Source organism: Candoia aspera, chromosome 11, assembly GCF_035149785.1.
Source record: "Candoia aspera isolate rCanAsp1 chromosome 11, rCanAsp1.hap2, whole genome shotgun sequence".
Lineage (NCBI taxonomy): Eukaryota > Metazoa > Chordata > Lepidosauria > Squamata > Boidae > Candoia > Candoia aspera.
The window spans coordinates 6,692,793-6,711,299 of NC_086163.1; the positions used below are offsets into that span (position 1 = coordinate 6,692,793).

Below are 18,507 nucleotides of genomic sequence, written 5' to 3' on the forward strand. Positions count from 1 at the left end.
TCTGATCAGAGCTCCTACAGCTTTAAGACTTATTCTCCAGTTCAACAATTTCACAATGTTCCTTCAGATCCAAAGAGCCACATCTAAATTCCAGGTGACCTAAATGGGCAGGTAACTAGGTGACAGCCCAACACAAGATAGTTGGACCAGAAATCTTTGGGGGAAGCTCTCCAGGGAGGCACCTTGTGCATTTTGGAAAGAATTATGGCAAGGAAATTGGATTCCACTCACTGATAAAGGACTCCTGAAAAAGAGAGGAGAGAGAAAGAGTGGAAAAGGATTAAAAAAAAAAAAGGTTAAGGCACTTCCTGAAGTTAAAGCTAAAATTGAGAAAGGGAGTTTCCCTTCTGATCTCTCTGTCTCCCTCCCTCAACAACAAAACGGACACAAATCCAATCAGGTAGACTCAGCTGGGCGTGGATTTTCCTCGAGGTCCCACCTCTACCTTTTCTCTGGGCCCAATGGCTTCGCCTGTTGGGAAATTGACTCAGGTCACGTGCTTTCACTGATGGGCAGGTAACTTAGGAAAAGGAGAGCAAGAAAAAAGATTTTTTTTTAAAACCTAGGCTGGGTTCCTGCCATGATGTCAGAGGGAGACAAACGGACTGCTTGTTAATTTTGTCCCCCAGTTAGAGCTGGGGAGAAAGAGTTCACCTAGAATCCAGGTACAACAGCAAACGAATACCTCTTTTTCTTTCCTTCATTATAATTATTTGAATCTTAGCTACCTTCACCCTGTTCCCTTCCCCATAGTCCTGGCTTTTCTGAGATTGTCCTTTTTATATCTTCCCTTTGATCACTTGAGGAAGGGGGTGCCCTTTATTTGCAAGTTTTTGTGTTTGGCTTGTTTTATACTTTTTCTCTCTCTCTCTCTCTCTTTCTCTCTCTCCCGTTCTTTTTTCTTTTTTTGTTCTTTTTTCCTTCCTTCTTTCTCCCCCTTTTTTTTTCTTCTACTTCACCTCTGCTTTTGATTGTAGCTGTTCCCCCCCCTCTGTGGTCATGACGGCTGCTTCTTCGCACAGTGACTGTTTGGTGCTCTTGTTTGGGGCAACCGCTGGTGAAAATGGGGCTAAGCTGGGGTCCGATGAAAGGGAACTAATTCTCTTGGTGTGGCAAGTTGTGGATCTTCCCAGCAAGAAGGTATGGCTTCCCAAACTCTTTGTACAAAGTTGGGCAATTTGCAAAAGAAAGGCAGAAAAAGCAAAGGAAGGCAAACACTGTCCTACCTGCACTTAACAGAGATCCATCTTCTCTCGCACCCATCCCGGCCAAGTGGGATTTCTATCTGGGCAAACATATTCAGGACTGGGCTAAGCGTTGCTCTTCTCCCAAAACCTGGTTTTGGGGTGGGGGTGGGATGGGAGAAGCTATTGATCCGAACGATTAAGGCTCAGCTCAAATTCTTCCTTGAAATTGACGAGGAGAGCAAAATCCAGGTTGCAAAAGAATTGGTCTTCTCCCGCACGCACGATCCCCCCAGAAGCGTTTTCATGTTTTAGAGGGTCTAAAGGCCCATGCTTCTGCTTCTTTTAGAAACTGACCTTTTAACCATGTTTGGGATATTGGATGAGTACCTTTTTGTTTCTGTGTTTGAAATCAGGCCTGCATGTTTGCTTTGGGAACCTGTCGCTTGATACGGGGATTAAACCAGAGTGGGGGAAAACCTGTTTTATGTGATTAAAAAAAGAACTAGGTCCAGTCCCTGTGTTTACTTTCTTCCTCCCCCCCACCAAAGTGAACTTCATGTTAATAATTTGGAAAGAAACATAGAGGGACAAGGGCTCCCCAGCAGTCACTAGAATGAAGCCATTCTGATGTGATAAACCTGTCTTTCCCCACTAGAATGTTGAAACAATTGCAGCCGGGTCTCTTAAAAAAATATATATATATATTTATGGGAAGGCTGTGAATCTCCTTGAAGGGTGGAAAACAAGGCGGGATGTTTGTGAAATTAACAAATGCATCCTGAACCATCCCTTCCAACCTCAACATTGCCAGCAGTGGGTCTAACTTCCCTTTAAAATGCATTTATTTTTACAGCTGCTCCATCAAGTTCCTAGAGTTTTACTTTTTTTTTTCCCCTTCCCCCTCCCCCCTTCCCCTCTGCCCTCTTTGTTAAACATTTTCAGGTAGGGACACTGCACAAATGCTTGGTGAAGGCTGACAATTTGGAGCTAAGTGAGCAATGCCGAGAACTGACAGGGTTAAGCCCAGACAGCCTGAGTAAAGCGGAGCCTCTGGATCGGGTTCTCCAACAGGTGAGGATAGGGGAGGGTTAATTCTGAACGCAGGGAGCTGGATTCCGACTGATGCAATCAAGCAAATAGGAGACTTTCGCTTTGGAAATGGTCAGGCGACCCCGTTGTTCACCCCTGCCAAGCCGAGCATGTTTACTCTGCAGGGAGGCCGATGGGCCCGGCTGCCACGTGTGCGGCCACATCGGCTGCTGCCTGCAATGGCTGAGTTCACACAGCACCCTAAGCCAGGAGCTGTTTGCTTTCGCTTATTTATTTGATCCCCACCTGGCATGTCCAGCCAATCTGAACTGTAAACCAGGGTTTGTGGTTGAATGCAGCCCACTGGGGTTTGTTCAGTAAACGTGGTTAAACGAAGTGTAGCTTAGTTGTGTTGGGTGACCACCACCAATACTGTTTAGTTGATGGCCGGTGATGAGTGCTAGAAGGTAGTGCAGTTAGAAAGTGCAAAGGGGAGGGTGGTCAGAAGCTCCTTAGCTAAAAATCTCACCTCCGCTATAAATTACGAGCTGGCCGCCATCTGTCCTTTCCTTCACCACCCAAGGGAGGCATCTCTTTGCTAAGATAGTAGCTGGGTTTGCACTTGGTGCCAAATTAACTTGGTTGGTTGGTTTGGCCTGATATGTACAAGCCCACTTTGTGTTACATGTCAACCGCACCTTTATGACTTGTTCAGCAAATCATTTTTTGGAAATCCTGGCTTAGCAGGATGCGTGACTGTAAACCAACGTATGAGCTATTTTGAAACCTCAGATGTCCTAAATCATTGCTGAGAATGATTATGATTGGAACGTTTGGTTAGCTAGTTCAGGGCGGCCCATTCAGGTATAGACTTGATTGCTTAATGTTGTACTCGGTGACAAATGCATGTGCGCATTCTCTCTGAACGTTTTTATATGAGGGAGTTGTGTGGCGGTTCGGTTTGGAAGCTTTCAAGGGTTGCAAGAAACTTCTGGTGGGCTTGCCTGAAGCTGCGGAATGTGTAAGACCACTTTGGCATCCTCTACAGCAAAGTTGTACGAAGTTGTTTGGACTGAGCCACAGCCAGAGCAGGATGGAGGGCATATCCAAAGAAAGTGGGTGCGGGGATGCTTAATTAAATATAATTAATCATTAATTTTAATTGTGCTAATTTGATTTAATTACTCTCCATGTTTTTGATGATGCCAGCCTTCCAAGGTAGGCCAGATTAGGAAGCAGACACCACAAGGATTCCAAAGTTGCTACTCTCTTGATGTGGAGTGTAATAGCAAAATCTCAAAAGCCTGCACGGTTTCTCTCTGCTCCCCAACAGAATCAAGGCAAGGCTGTTCTGAGTTTCTTTCCCATACTTCCCACTTTCCCAGGACTGAGTAGCTGTTTCACATCCCATAACCGTTCCTCAAAGTCACCTCTGCATTCCTTTACAAGTAATCTCCTCTCTTAAATGTGGCAAATCATATCTAAAGCCTTTGGAAGCATCATCTGTCCTGAGGTCTAGCTGTGCCCTGTTCTAAAAGAGGTTGAATGCTTGCATTGGCAGGGCAACCACCTTTGGGGTAGTTTTGCTACATATACTGCACTCTCTACCCCATACATGTTGGACCTCAATTCCAACCTTCTCAGCTGGCCCAGCCAATGGAGAACCAACTCCTAACTTACTTCTGGTACATGCATCCTGCTAAAGATGGCCTTTTTATCAGGCAAGGTAGAACAGGTAGTTCTAAGAGGTGACCACAAGGAGATGGAGAAGAAAGCTGTTGCCTTCCATAGCTTTGTATCCTAAAACTGTTCTGTTGCTTTTTTGTGTGTGTGGGAGGGAGAAGATTTCTGTTTCTGAACAGTGATGGAGAAAGAAGGAACTGCCACCCCTTGGACCTGAAATAGGAAAGGGTATCATCTTCTTCTCAAACAAACCCTGGAGCTGAGCACAAATTTCAAAATTCTCAACCAAATCTTCATCCAGTTCTTCATCATTTCTCTGAATTCTGCAGGGGAACTTTTCCAGTAATTGTCCAATAATGTCTCAAAGGCAAGATTTCCCTTGCAGAGATGGCCACATTCATACTCAGAAGCTCCTGGAAGAAATTCCTTCCTGAGGGCTTCATACCATTGGAGAGAAGATGGTACAAATAAAAACAAGTCATGTGCAGACCACCCCCCAACCTCCCTGGCTATTTCAGGATTAAATAAATGCAAGTCGGCTGCCTTCTGCCTCGCAGAGTTTCTCTGAAATTCTCCTGCTCTTTGAAAACAAAATCAAAAGTGAATTCTCTTTCATCAAACTGAATGAAGACTGGTAGGGAAAAATGCAGGATACTTGTTCAGCATAACATTATTTAAAAAGTTGGCCAATGGGTGGCCTTAGAAATTTAAATTATAAATTATATATCTTTTTTTTTTAAAAAAAAGAGGTAAATCCAGTATATTTCTTGTGATTGGAAGCCTATTTTCTTCTGTTGTTTTCCTGGAAGTCTGACATGTTGATAATTGCTAGCCTGTGTTTAGAGCTTGATATACTGTATATGAAATGCCTTCTTCCCACCCATTTTTCCAATCTGTTGTTGGTAACTCCATATGTTCTCTGGGATGATCCATGTGTTATGTAAATCTGGTAACTTTACTCTGTTTCTTAACCTTCACAGGGGCTAGAACCTGTTGTATTAAAATAGAACAAAAGCAAACTAAGTTGAGAACTGGATAGTGCTATCCAAAAGGGTCAGACGACATTTTTCATAATCCCCCACTAATATGGTAGTGGATATGCCAGTCTGGCCCTTAAAACATGGTTCTGTCATCTGGCCTGGGGATCTCATGTTAGAGTGGAGCCTGCTAGGTGGATATATGACGGTTAACTGAATACTCTTTTGTACGCTTTTCCACCATTTTGTTTTTAGTTGTTATCTATTTAATTGAAATGGGTTGCTTTGAATGATTTTTATGGATTGGATTGTTTTATTATGGATGCTGCCCAGGGGCGCTACTATGTAGAAATAAATAAATTATCTAACCCACCTAGGAGGTACTAGGTTGAAGAAGGCTGATGTAGAGTTTTAGGAAGCTGGATCGCAAGCTTGGTAGAACCCCACGTGATTGTTGGTTTGTTCTGGCTCACAATGACGTATGAACGCGCTCAAGGCTCTTCTTCCCGAAGTCCCACGAAGTTGCAGGATAACCCTGCTCCTTTTCTGGGGGTTACTCTAAACACGAGGAAAAGCTTTGCTAGCTGAGTTCAAAGCTCACATGATGTAAATGTGTTTGGCTAACCCTTTTTTTCCCTATGTATCTTTCCAAGCTTTGGGTTGGAAACTGGAGGGAAAAATTTGAAAGTAGGAAAGTTCCAATGGCCAAGCTTTGTTGAATGCCGTTCCTTGTATCTCCTTTGAATCATTGTAAGTGTGTTTATTCTATAAACTTGCTTAGGAGGTAAAACAGGTTAGTGGGTCGCCGCTTCTTTGACAGGTATCTGCCTGGAAAATGGCCCTGAATGTGCTGTGCTATTTCAGAGTTGCTGGATGTCGTCTCTTCTATGTGCTTATTGAGCTGAATCGCCCTTAATTATAGGCACACAGAAGCCTCTGGAAAAACTGGAGTATTTCTAAGAGGGGGAAGCCACTAGATACGGTATATTTCTATTCTTCCACCTTGCAGTTGCATGAATTTCACGAAAGACTGCAGAGTGACTTTTTGGTGGTTCGGAAATTATTCCAAAGTCAGTATTCTGGCTACAAGTTAGATCTTGCCCTGCCTCTTGCAGCCAAAGACAGCCAGAGGGGCTTAGTTAAATACACTTTGCCGTTCTGCTGCCTCCCTCCCTCTCATTCTCACTTGTTAAGAGACACACCATAATTATGTTCAATACTTTTATTAGACGGTATCCTGTTATCATAAATTGTAACTTAGGCTTGCCCATTCTTAGCACATTTGCCCAACTTCACATGCTGCACCAAGTCATGGATTGTTATAATCGTGGTTTATGGGAAAGGCCGTAGTTGGCTGGGCACACACATTAAATTAAGCTATGGTTTTAGAGGCAGGTTATACTGCATGGAAGAAGCCACAGTGAATAAGCTAATTGCATGATGAAAATCATAAATTGTAAATCACCCCCCCCCAAAGGTTAATGTAGCTGTTGAAAAGCTTGCCTTCTACTGCCCCTTGCTTTATAAGCCTGCAATGACTGAGTTCACATATCTAAGTTCTTAAACATAGCTTCTTGAATAAGCCAAAACTAGCTTGACAAGCATCACTCCATCTACAGATCATGATTTACAATCCAGATTGGTGGATTCACATGACCTGCTAAGCCAAAGCCAAATCCCAACCATATTTGGGTGTAACGTGATATCTACACCCTGTCTCTTTGATATGAGACCCAAGATGATTCAAGACCATCTCTTTTCTGGTGGAAACCCAATGGACTTCTTGACAATTTCAGGAGGATCTTTGCCAAGTCTGTGGGACAGAACCAAGAGGTTGTGCAAAATCAGTGTGCTAAAGTAAGAACAGCTTTCAGGAATGCTACTGTCCTTGGCAAATTTCCCACAAAAGACCAAATACAATGCGTTACTTTGGGTGGAGAAATGACACACAACAGGAAAGCATCTGGGTCCTGCAGACATGGGTTGAAAAAAGGGAAAGTGGACCTCCAGGCTGTTCAAGTGAGCAAATCTTGGCCAGGCTCAGGACAAGCAGTCAAGTGAGCTCCACCTTCTGCACACATTAGCAGACTGCTCTTTGTCCTGGTGAAGGAAGCCGGATTTTTGTGGAATGAGTTAACCCGAACAATAGGAGTGACACTGTATACTTTACATTGTAGACACATTGCCCCTTTAAGAATAAACATTTAGATCTGCAGTTGGAATCTATCAAGACCTCTGTGGCTCTGCTGCTACTCTTCATGTCCCACAAATCAATTTCTATCCTAGAAGGTATCCATTTGAATGCACAGCTTAAAGGCTTGCAGATTTATTTATTTGTTTGTTTTTATTAGAAAGTATGGTGTTCCTATTATTCAGTGATAGCTCCCTGAAGAGGTGCCATGCAGAAGAAGGTCACAATCAGGACAGGCCATCTTACGATACAGAAGGACAGATTTTGGTGGAACACTAAGAAGGGTTTCCTTAGCTGAAAGGGCAGTTTGACCGTAGACCCATTAATCCAAGGCAGTAATGGGCTGGGTCCCTTTCATTGTTTGTGTTCAAGCTGAGGCTAGACAACCATCTGTCTGGGAGTTTATTGGCAGAGTGATAGAAACTGGCTTATCTCTATTTTGCACTGCTGAAAATGTTTTCTAGTGAACCTGGGCATCTATGCTTATTTAAAGAGCTTGTTGAATTTCCAGGCAGACTAGGAACACGCTTGTGCTTTTTACTGACTGTGTATATTTTATTTAAATGTTGTCAGCTAATTCTACCAGGTTCTTAAAATCCCCTCTGAGGATTCTCTTGCAGTGTTGTCTGTGGAGGTATAATTGAAAACATGGAAACCTGTTTCAAAATAGGAGTTGATGTAAGGTCAAATCCGTGTTAGGCGATGTTTCAGTGCAGAAGACATGGCAGCTTTTGATGCTCTTAACCACAGTGCACAATCTTTCAAAAGGAAGTATGGATTTCCCTGCTTTATGGAGTATCCTTAATGAAAGAGGTTCAGACATATGGATGCTTCTTTGGGAAGAAGAATTCTCTGATTTAAAGTAAAAAAAAAATCCTTCAAGTCAAGCTTGATTCCTAATGCTTACACGGACATAGCCATGTGATCTCCTTGGCAACAGTAAAAGGTTGTTTGTATTGCCAAGATTTTTTTTCTTTTTTCTTTTTAAAATGTTTTATTTGTTACAATCCTGGGATTTCCTTGCAGTCTCCTATCCAAGTATAAACCCTCGTCTGACCATGCTTTGCTTTTCAAGCTCAGCTGAGATACTAGATGCCGCTACCCAATTGGCCAGAGAAATCTTTCAGTAGGTGGAGGTGAGCATCTTAGTCACAGGGTAATGTTAGCAGAGAAAAGAGGTAGGGTTGTGTCTGCACATATATGGGCTCAGCATCATCAATGTCCAAACCTGATGTGCCATTGAGAAGCCAGCTTTTGTCAAAGGTGGGCAGCGCCTGCAGCTCCCACCCTGTGCATGTGTTATGCCCCAGAAACGCCATCCTAACCACTCAAACATGTAACTGGGCACAAAATAGCCAGTTTATCATCTAACTTCAGACTTTTCTTACAACGATAATTCTCCTTGCTTATTCCTGATTAATCCAGCAGAAGGAAGGGCTAGATGGGTGATATATTCTTACTGAAAAACTCACGAAGTTCGAAGAGCATCTTCACTTAATGGCAGGGCAGACACAAGAGTGCCTGTAGATATTGGTTAACTCAAGGTACATCTCCAAGTCAGGTTTAAGGGCAGGGGAGCCAAGGAATGATGCTGGTCTACTGAGACCATTTGGCTGTGATATGTAATCCCAGAAGTGATTGGGATGTATAGGTTTATCTTTTGCTTGGCATAGTCTATACCTTCCTTATCAACGCCTCTCTTTCTGCCCCCTCAAAGGAACTCAGGTTGCTACAGAGGATGTAAGAAGATACTGGGGAAGTTGAATGGCATTCTTGTTTCTCAAGTGTGTTTTTTGCTCCTTCCTCAGCCTGGTGCCCTCCAGAAGTGTAGGTTACATCGGCCATAACCCCTAGTCAGTACAATCATAGGGCATGCTGTCAGTGAATGATAGGAGTCAACTATAATTAGAAGCTGCAGGTTTGAAAGGCTACCATAGCAAGTCAGCTTTTTATTTGTCTATGATAATACTGTATTTATAAAAAATCTTGCTTTCTCTCACCTGGACCTTTGTGCATCATCTTGTAGTTCTGGAGATCTCAAAAATGTGCTTGCTCTTTGAAGCCATTTTGGTTGGACCTGATACAAGTATTGCCCATGTTTACAAATCCACCAGTACATGCGGGACTGATGCAGAGTTTTATAATGCAAAACAAAAGAAGTGTCAACCGTTTTTCCTTTTATGCGATTCCATTAGGACGATGCCTTAACACTCAAGGGTTGCTGGGGGAAGGTCATGCTTCCATGTCATGCATTCCAAGCTGATGCTTTCATTGCACATGTGACAATAGCTTGAGTGAAAGATGCTTCTTATGAGCACAGTGAATAGTACCCGCAATACTTTGTGATTTTTGTTTGCGTATCTGTGGTGAGAGTTGGTATTCTTTATGGCAAAACATTCTGAGCGCATGTTCTTTCCCTTTTCTCACTTCAATTCATCTAACACTCGCCCTTGCACCCCCAGCAAGTCATAGCTCTGAAAGGGGAACATCCCAGGTCCAACAGTGCAGGGAAGACAAACTCTGATACTCCAGATGTTTCTGGACTCTCAGCATCCCATGCTATTGGGCAAGCTTTCTACAGCTGCTGGGAGTGGGTGTTCAGAAACATCTGGAGTTCCACAGGTTATCTACGTCTATATAGAGATATCTCTCAATTCCCACCAGAAGCAGCTGCAGGAAACAGGAAGCCATGGGGGCTGAGGATGATAGGAACTGAATTAGAACACATCTAGAGTGCATCAGGAAGGAAGAGATAAGCATACTCCAAGTGCCAAATTAGGGTATTATCTTAAACCAAAACAAAATAACATGCTTTCTTTCAGTTTTGCAGAATATTCCATCAGGTAGTGATGGGTAGTGTTGAAATGGAAGAAGAAGGCCCATGAAAGAAGATTATAGGCATCCAGATTATGCTTTAGTGATTTGGCTCTGGTGTCAGATTGCAACTTGGATTCTATCTGGCACCTCAGGGATGAGAGCACAACACTTACCGTCACTGATCCCCAGCGTGCAAACAATGCAATTAAAGTTCTGTATCTTTAGGGGAAAGACACAAATTGGAAAACTGAAGTGAGGCAAAATTAAGCAATTCTGATTATTATAAAGATGGAGTTCATTTTAAATTATGGATAGGACAAAAACAAATTAATGGAAGACAGACTGGGTAGCTTCATCCAGCTGTTGGGGAACTGTATGCCAAAGGAATTAAGTTTTAGGTTCAGCTACTAGAAATATCGGAATATTTTTCCAGATTCACAGACAGCAAAAAATTATGTGTTCTCTCTCTGTCCCTCTCTCACACACACACACAAACACAGAAGTACTTGTTGTACAGGTGGTCTTTATATGTTTCCATGCTAAAGAAGGATAAATAGCAAAATGTCACATCTTCTAATAATGACTTCCCTTCATTTAACTTGCAGGATATATTATCTTTCCTTTAAAATGCCTCAAATAGATGTAGACTGAATGTTTATAACATCACTAATTAAAAAGCAGAAGCAGAGTTACTTAAATGGTTGACAGGCTAGTTCTTACGATAAAAGTGGGGAATAGCAAGAAGACCTTTGAGTTAAACTGCAAGCCTGTGTAATGGGGTCCTTATAAGCATCCATACTTTGTGAATGAACGCCATAATCATCTCATATATGAACAGATAATTGTGATGGAGTGCCTCTCTTAGCATTTACCAGGGTCCAGGCCCTACCCCAGTGTTTCTCAACCTTAGCAACTTTAAGATGAGTGGACTTCAACTCCCACAATTCCCCAGCCTGCATGGCTGGCTGGAAATTCTGGGAGTTGAAGTCCACACATCTTAAAGTAGTCAAGGTTGAGAAACACTGCCCTACCCAATGTTTATAAAGAAAAAAAATTAAATGTTTTATTAGTTAGTAATTGTTCAAGATATAATTAAGACACATAAAATAGAATATAAGACCGACAGAATACAAATCTAAGAAAGAAACAGGAAAAGCTAAACTGGCGCAGGAGTAAGCAAAAAAGCACCTCAGACCAATTTTAAAAAATTATTTAATCAAAAATAAGTAAAGAGAAACGATCATGCTACAAACTGCTAGTGTCAACCATAATGCTCATTTCACGTGCTCAACAAGGCTTTGGGTATACTCTGCAGGGAATGAGATGGCAGCCAAAATGAAAGACTGCCCATCTGCTCAGAAATCAGACCAGGTGGTAGGAAGTATCCTGGGAGGGAGGAGTAGGAGTAGGGAGCAACCTTCCTAGCTTGCCTCCTTGTAGATTCTTGGCATCTGGCAAGTACTCATATCCAACATGGCAGCCATTTTGTGAGACTGCCCTGAACATGCTCTTGGAATTCCAGGTGTGTTCCCTGCTCTCAAAAGACTGTGGCCCTGTGATTGAGGGAGATGTGGAATGCAGGGTTCAGCTGACTTGGAGGGGTCACCTCCAAGCTGGTCCATTTGTGAAAGGGTTAGCAAAGGCTGGCAGCCAAAGAGCAGAGCTGATGCCTTCCCACCATCAGCTAAGTCTGCAGGAAACTGGGTAGATGCTTGCAATCCTTGAGGCTGAAAGGATGGGTGGGTGGGTGGGTGGGGGGTGGTTTCCTCCTGAGATTCCAACAAGCTGATTAACAAGTTGCAATTGTGTTTCAAGGCAAACCTGTTCTGCAGCCTGCCTTCTCCCTCCTGTGTGGAAGGGCGGTGTTTCCCTTCTGCCTGGTTTTCATGGTCTTGCAAACCGTTTTGCAAAACCATTTTATGGCATTTGTGAAGAGGGAGAGAAAGGAAGCAAACAGATAATTGCAATGGACTCTTGGAAAGGTGAAGGGCTCCTATCCCGATGCAGGAGTGATTGTTTTCTGACATTTCTGCCTTTTGTCTCTGCTCCTGTCCTGGGGGAAAAAAAAACACTAAGCAGGAATGCTGAGTCTGCTAGATTCCTTTCCTTTTGATTTGAAAACCTGATTTGGTTTGGGCAAAATGCCACGTCACCAGCTCTCCTGCAGAATGTAGGTGACTTGGATCAGCCAGCTGGAAACTTAAAGTTGATTATTAGATGCTGAAGCTTTCATTTTTCTTTCTCTGTTTTCTTTCTGTCCAGTTGGGTTCACCTCCAACGTAGCCACATAGCTTCCTTGAGAATGTCTAAATTCAGAGGCTCCACTTTGCACTGGTTAGAAGGCTGCCTCCTCACTTGTAAATTGCCACTAAGGGTACACCATCCTTGCTGAGGTTCTGTAGTAGGCACATTCACAAAAGGCCTGCCATTGGAGAAAAAAAACTATGGTTTTATGGTTTTTAGAGTTTGGGGTTTTTATTGTTGTTGTGAGCCACCCCGAGTTGTGTTTTAAGATGGATGGCCATACAAATCTCTGGATAGACAAACAGACACATGTAGGGAGGGAGGGAGGGAGGGATGGAGGGATGGGTAATGGATGGAGGGATGGGTAATGGATGGAGGGATGGATGGAGGGATGGGTAATGGATGGAGGCATGGATGGACCGATGGATGATGGATGGAGGTAGGGATGGATGGTTGGATGGGTGAGTAGGTAGGTAGATGTAGATGGATGGATAGTTAGATAGAGGATGGATGGGTTCTCGCTCTCCATATTAGTGGGACACTTATGGGGCACAAAGACATTCCTGCAAATCAGTATAATGTTACAGGCTGGTGCTTTTCTTTAAAGCTTATCAGTTTCCTAGTTAGTTCTCTTTTCCATGAAAATAATTTTGTGTAAAAAGTCGGCCTGGCCTGGCCTGGCCACCAAGAAGAACTTAGTTCCTACACTGACTGGCTAAACTTTGGCATGGATATAGTCTACCTTTGCTTGCTCAAGAAAACCACTTTCTCTGCCTAACACCCAAATGTTTGCCATATGCCCATCACTTTCTGTCCCTCAGGGTCAACAGAGATTGTTGGTCAATTCCTGAATCCCAGGGACTGAAATGAAATCTCAGGTCTGAGTCTCTGGTTAGAGAAGAAACTGAGTCTCAGGACTGAATCAGAAATAATAGAACAAGTAGATTTATTTTATTTTCCTGTTTGAATATTTGTATATTTATTGTTCTTTCCATTCTTGATCCTCTGGATCCAACCAAGTTTTGCCCCCTTATTTAGCAGCTAATTATTATTGCTATAGATAGCTATGCCTTTCATTGTGACCCAAGAGCTTCCACTAATAGGGAGCCTTTAATATGGCAAAGTAATAATCTTACTGGCTCTTCCTTCAGCTTCCATACATGCGATTGGGTTTTTCTCAATGCCTAGACCAGTCTTTAACTGAAGGCTCTGTAAAAGTGTAGCCTATTGAGGATTATGCCCTGTAATATAACTGGGGTGGAAGATAAAAGCAATTTCTGTCAAACAGTTTCCCATTTCAAATAAACATGCCAAGCTTCCTCATATTGGATGGATGGCACAACTGCACACAACACTAAGCAGGGTTAAGTGGAAACCATGAGTAAGAACCTTACCCATGCCAGGTGTCATGATAAACTATTATCAGTTGTGGTTTCGGGTGGCCATTCTTGTTGGCCAATGTATCAACTACTCTTGCCAAGGCTGGCAAGCTCTTGATATTTCTATATGGACTATCACATTCAGGATTGAAGCCATTCTTCCTAGGAAACAGGAGCACCATCTTCCCCATCTTTTGGTGACTGCCTTTTATTCTCACCCCATACTGTGGTGTGTGTGTGTGATGAAAATAGAGCCAAGAGCAGCAGAGAATCCTCAACTAGAACTGACCCATATTGCAGCCCCCGCCCATCCAACTCCATATGCAGAGCTGGAAGAAACAACTGTGGTTAATCCAACCCCCCACCCCCCAACAGTATGTTTAGGTTTGGGTAACATGCAGTGGCAGAGTCAAGGTAGCAAACTGAACTTATGGACAAAAGAGATGGTTATGAGCTTTACTTTAACCATAATTTAATCGATGATCTGGGTATCAATATCATGCTAAAAATAAACCCTCTGTGGCTTTATACATCATGCAGACCCATTGCACATATTATAATCTCCGAATTAGGATGCCCTTTAGTAGACCTATGCATCATAGTCATCCCTGCAACTGTTGCCCATCTAATAAACACGAGGTGCTTAATAAATGCCATGTCTGATGTCGTTCCATCAGAAGATAAACAGTGCTTTGGATGTGATTTGGAGAAGTTGCTTCAGGGATACACAGGAGTGTGAACACGGTATCTGCCTGCAACTCATTAAAACAGCCTCACCTTTTTCCCCCCAGAATTCTGCTTCCCATCTCTCTTCTGAACCGAACCCACAGCCTTGCACAGCCATAGTCTAGAACAGACCCAGGGGAATAGTCAAGGAAAGGTGGAAATAAAAGCAGGGTTAAACAAGGGATCCAGCTCATTATCCACTGGCTGGGAAGTTGTCCTTGGATGGGCGGCGGGAGAAGGAGAGAAAGTGCTTTTAAGTCTGGAATTAGTTCCAGGCATATCATTGGTATGTGTGTGTATGTTCTCATACATGTGGATATCCTTCTATATATAGCCTCCATAACACTTCACACAGATACTTTATTCTTCCTGGAGAGATTTCTCTAAGAATAGCTCTTCTGTCCATGGTAGCAAATCACTTGAATGGGAAATAGGAATGCACCATTTGCAACTGGGAAGAGAAGAGACCCACTATCTGAACCTGATGATCCACATCTGTAGCTTTTCTTGAGCCAAACTGACCATGATAATCAAATATTACTTTTATTGAGACCCAGGCTTAGCCAAATCACATAGGAAAGCGCAAGCATATTAGGGCTACCGGAATATAACATGGACAGGTCTTCTAGATAAAAGAGCAGTCCCAGTCATGAGTGAAATAATCCCTCTGTGACATTTTATGTGGACAGAAGAATGCCCTTTCAAGGCAGCAAATGCCACCTCTGAAGTGGCTTTGTATCGTTGCCTTCTACTTCAAGGACCAGATGGGGCTCCCACTGAAAAATAATTCTTGGCTTGCCCCACTTCTAGCTCCAGGGAACTTGTCATCACAGAATTCCCTGGGAGGCGGGGAGGAGAAGTAGAAGGAGGGAAAGGTCACAGGCAAACAGGAAGGGTTTGTGCCTGTGTGTACATGTGTTTCTGTGTAATGTAGTTGCACATGCAGGCTGGGGAATTCTGGGAGTCGAAGTCCACACACCTTAAAGTGGCCAAAGTTGAGAAACGCTGCCATATTCTCTCATGAAAGAGTCCCAAGTTTAGCATCCTTGGCATGCAACAGAGGCAATTAAGATTTGCCACTATGGTGGGGACAGAAACATAGGGAAATAATAGACATTTATTCCCTCTTTTTTATATTTTATTTTCGTTAAGTGGGAAAGGGATATATATTTCGGCATAATCAATATTGAATGAGATCCTCACTGCCAGCACTGACATTTCCTTACAGGACTAGTCAAGGATGGAGTCCACTTTTTGTGGATCACATCCTTCTATAAAAAAAAGTTTTATCTGTAGTATTTGTTGTATTTGTAATGATTGGTCTTCAATTGGACTGGGGAGGGTGGAAGGATCACTCCCTCCTGCTTTACCCTGTGCTTCCTTCTGCAGTTGTGACCTCTCAGTTGGCCTGTTTTCGAACACAGGTTTAGCGCTCTTTCAGAAGAACACTAGCCCCGTGTTCCAAATAGTTTAACTGACAGGTAGAGAAGGGTCTATGCTGAGCAGGAGCACCAAGGGCATTTTCTCCCTCTTCACCCTGCATCAGTGACTGGTTAGTTGGGCAACCTGCTCTTCCAAGTAAGGCCTACCCGCGTCCAGTTGCACCTTAAGGAACGCACCCCCCCTCCCCACCGCTTTCAGGGAATGCTTGGTGGGAAGAAAAATTGCTTTCTTTGTCCTGAAAATTTAATCATATAAAATAAAATACAGTAAAGACATACCTGTTCCCTGGCCAAGCCAAGTAAAACTTTTTGTCATACTTTGGCTTGGGCATTTCTAATTCAGGATCGGTGGAGAATCTTTCTCTTTGAGATTCTGCCTAAATTGGTCTTAAGAATCAGTTAGACCACCTGGACTAAGAGTTGAGGCACATGCTCAGTTCTCCCCAGAATTATGCTGCCCATAGAATCTGCTTCCCTGCTCTTTCCAGCTTGACTCGGATCATCGAATTATACTCCTGGGCTTGCAGAGAAAGTTCTTCAGAGCTGGAGAAGAAGTTGCAGAAAGGAATCACCTTCTGATGCCTTGGCTTCACACACCTCTCCCACTCTAAAAAAAAAAAAAAAAAAAAAGTGGAATCTCTCTCCCACCCATGCGCCATACCCCTGTTGATTGTTTATTGCACATGACTGATCTCAGTCCATATTTCCTTGTCTGGCTTGATCCTTCGACACAGAGTACTGGGAAGATGTGTGCTTCTATAGACATGCACCTTAACACTGTTATTGAGAAGGCGGATGCATGGTCTGTCTTTCCTCCTTACTGGCTCAGCTTTGCACTACAAACAGGGGAAGGGTGTTGGGTAAATACAGCAGGACGGCGCTATGCAATCAATACTGCAGAGCCTGTGCTAAAGATCACGTTGCTGCAAGGGCTTGTCCTTGAAAGGGGGGGGGGGAGAGAAGAGGTGGAGGGAGGGAAAGACAACAGGCAAACCGGGAAGTGTACAACAAAGGGTTTGTGCCTGTGTGTACATGTGTTTCTGTGTAACGTCGTACAAAGCCTTTTCAAAACAGTTGTTATGGGCCGTGATTTTTTGCATTGCCTTGTGCTCCCGCAGAGAGTTGGGGAAGATCTCTTTCCACAAAGGAAATGATAAACAGATTTAGATCTTTCCTCTCTTCTCCACACCGCCCCCCACATAGGAGATGAAATGGGGGTGGGGTGGGAAAAAAAGCCAGACCAGAAAGAATCAAGGGATCCTTCACCTGTTGCTCTCATAACAAGGAATAACCCAAACACAAACAGTATCTACTTTTTCAGAAAGGTCTTCCAATATCTTACCTTAAGTTTGTCACTCATTTGATGAGTTGATAGTGGAATGGAATGATTAAGCAGCTAATTAAGCCTGTTTCATATTCCTGCCCCTTTGTTAATTCTGGAAAAAGAAATGGCGGGGTCTTAAGGGAGTTTTGCTAAGTGCGTCTAGAAGATTTCTAACTGATGAAGGCTTCAGGTGAAACACAGGAAGACAGTCCTACCACCTAGCCCAGTGTTTCTCAACCTTGGCCACTATAAGATGGGTGGATTTCCGGGAGAATTCTGGGAGTTGAAGTCCACACACCTTAATGTTGCTAAGGTTGAGAAACACTGGGCTAGCCCTTCTGCAATTTCATGCTGGACTGCAATTCCCACTTTCCTGAAACAGCATTGGGGGATAATAGAAGTTGTGAGGCTGAAAGTTAATGAAGACTATGAAGGGGTTTTCTCTAAATACAGAATATGGGTTATATCAGAATGGCCAATCTGTTGGGGATGATGGGGCAATGTTTAAGTTTAGTTGATATTTAACTTACTGTTTTAATTCGCTTGAAAACCGCCCAGAGTCGTTTGTATGAGATGGGCGGTGAAGAAATGAGATAAATAAATAAATGTTGGGGTAGAAATGCTTCCCAACCTTGGTGCTGTTTTTTTATTATTTCTCTTGAGGCTGTTGTTTCAAAATCCAGTTTTGGTCATGGCTAAAGATCTGATAGCCAAAAATGGAAAATTGGGGGGAGATTTTTTTTCAGCCTATCAACAATTCCCTTTTTTGGGGAACAGAAAAAAAAAAACCCTTTTCTCAATGTCTGAGTTTTCCTGAGATATTTATATTTGTCAAATCAAATCAAATTCTTTCTTATAGCAACCCTGACTAAATAAGACTTACCACATAAAATCTGTAGAAGACAGCTACAAAATAGAAAGTACAAAATAAAATAAGGCATACAAGGTAAAAAAAAAATGTGCAATTTGTCTTTATAGCTCTGCCATAAAGATGTGGAAGCCTGATAGGTGAAAATAAGAGTTGAGTCAAAGGGTGAATGATCTAGACCAGTGTTTCTTAACCATGGCCGCTTTAAGATGGGTGGACTTCAACTCCCAGAATTCCCCAGCCAATGTGGCTGGCTGGGGAATTCTGGGAGTTGAAGTTCACCCATCTTAAAGCGGCCAAGGTTGAGAAACACTGGCCTAGAAGGATAGGGCACTGCTGGATCTCAGGGTGGAGGGTGTTCCACAAGGCAGGGGCCGCTACAGAGAAGGTGCACTTCCTTGGGTCCCACCAGACGACAGCATTTAAGAGAAGGGGCCTGGAGCATGCACACCCTATCTAACAGGTGGAACGGACAGATACCGCCAGGGAAAGGCAGTCCCACAAATAGCCTGGCCCTGTGCCATTCAGGACTTTAAAGGTGATAACCAGCACCTTGAATTGCGCCTGGAGAAAAGGATCTGTGCAGTTCATGCAGCAGAGGTATAATATGGGCAAATTATGGAGCACCCAGACCTGCTTA

At 43.1% G+C, this 18,507-nt stretch overlaps 1 protein-coding gene across 4 annotated transcripts in view; it reads left to right on the forward strand.

Moving 5' to 3' along the window:
- Positions 1-546: 546 nt before the first annotated feature.
- The window catches only part of ESRP2 (epithelial splicing regulatory protein 2), a 69,863-nt gene continuing 51,902 nt past the window's right edge, over positions 547-18,507 (forward strand). For all 4 annotated transcript variants that reach the window (XM_063313038.1, XM_063313039.1, XM_063313040.1 and 1 more), the window contains exons 1-3: positions 547-665; positions 978-1,140; positions 2,130-2,258. In XM_063313038.1, the coding sequence (XP_063169108.1) occupies positions 1,000-1,140; positions 2,130-2,258 (270 nt within the window). In that variant the 5' untranslated portion in view covers positions 547-665; positions 978-999. The remainder of the gene's footprint in view (positions 666-977; positions 1,141-2,129; positions 2,259-18,507) is intronic.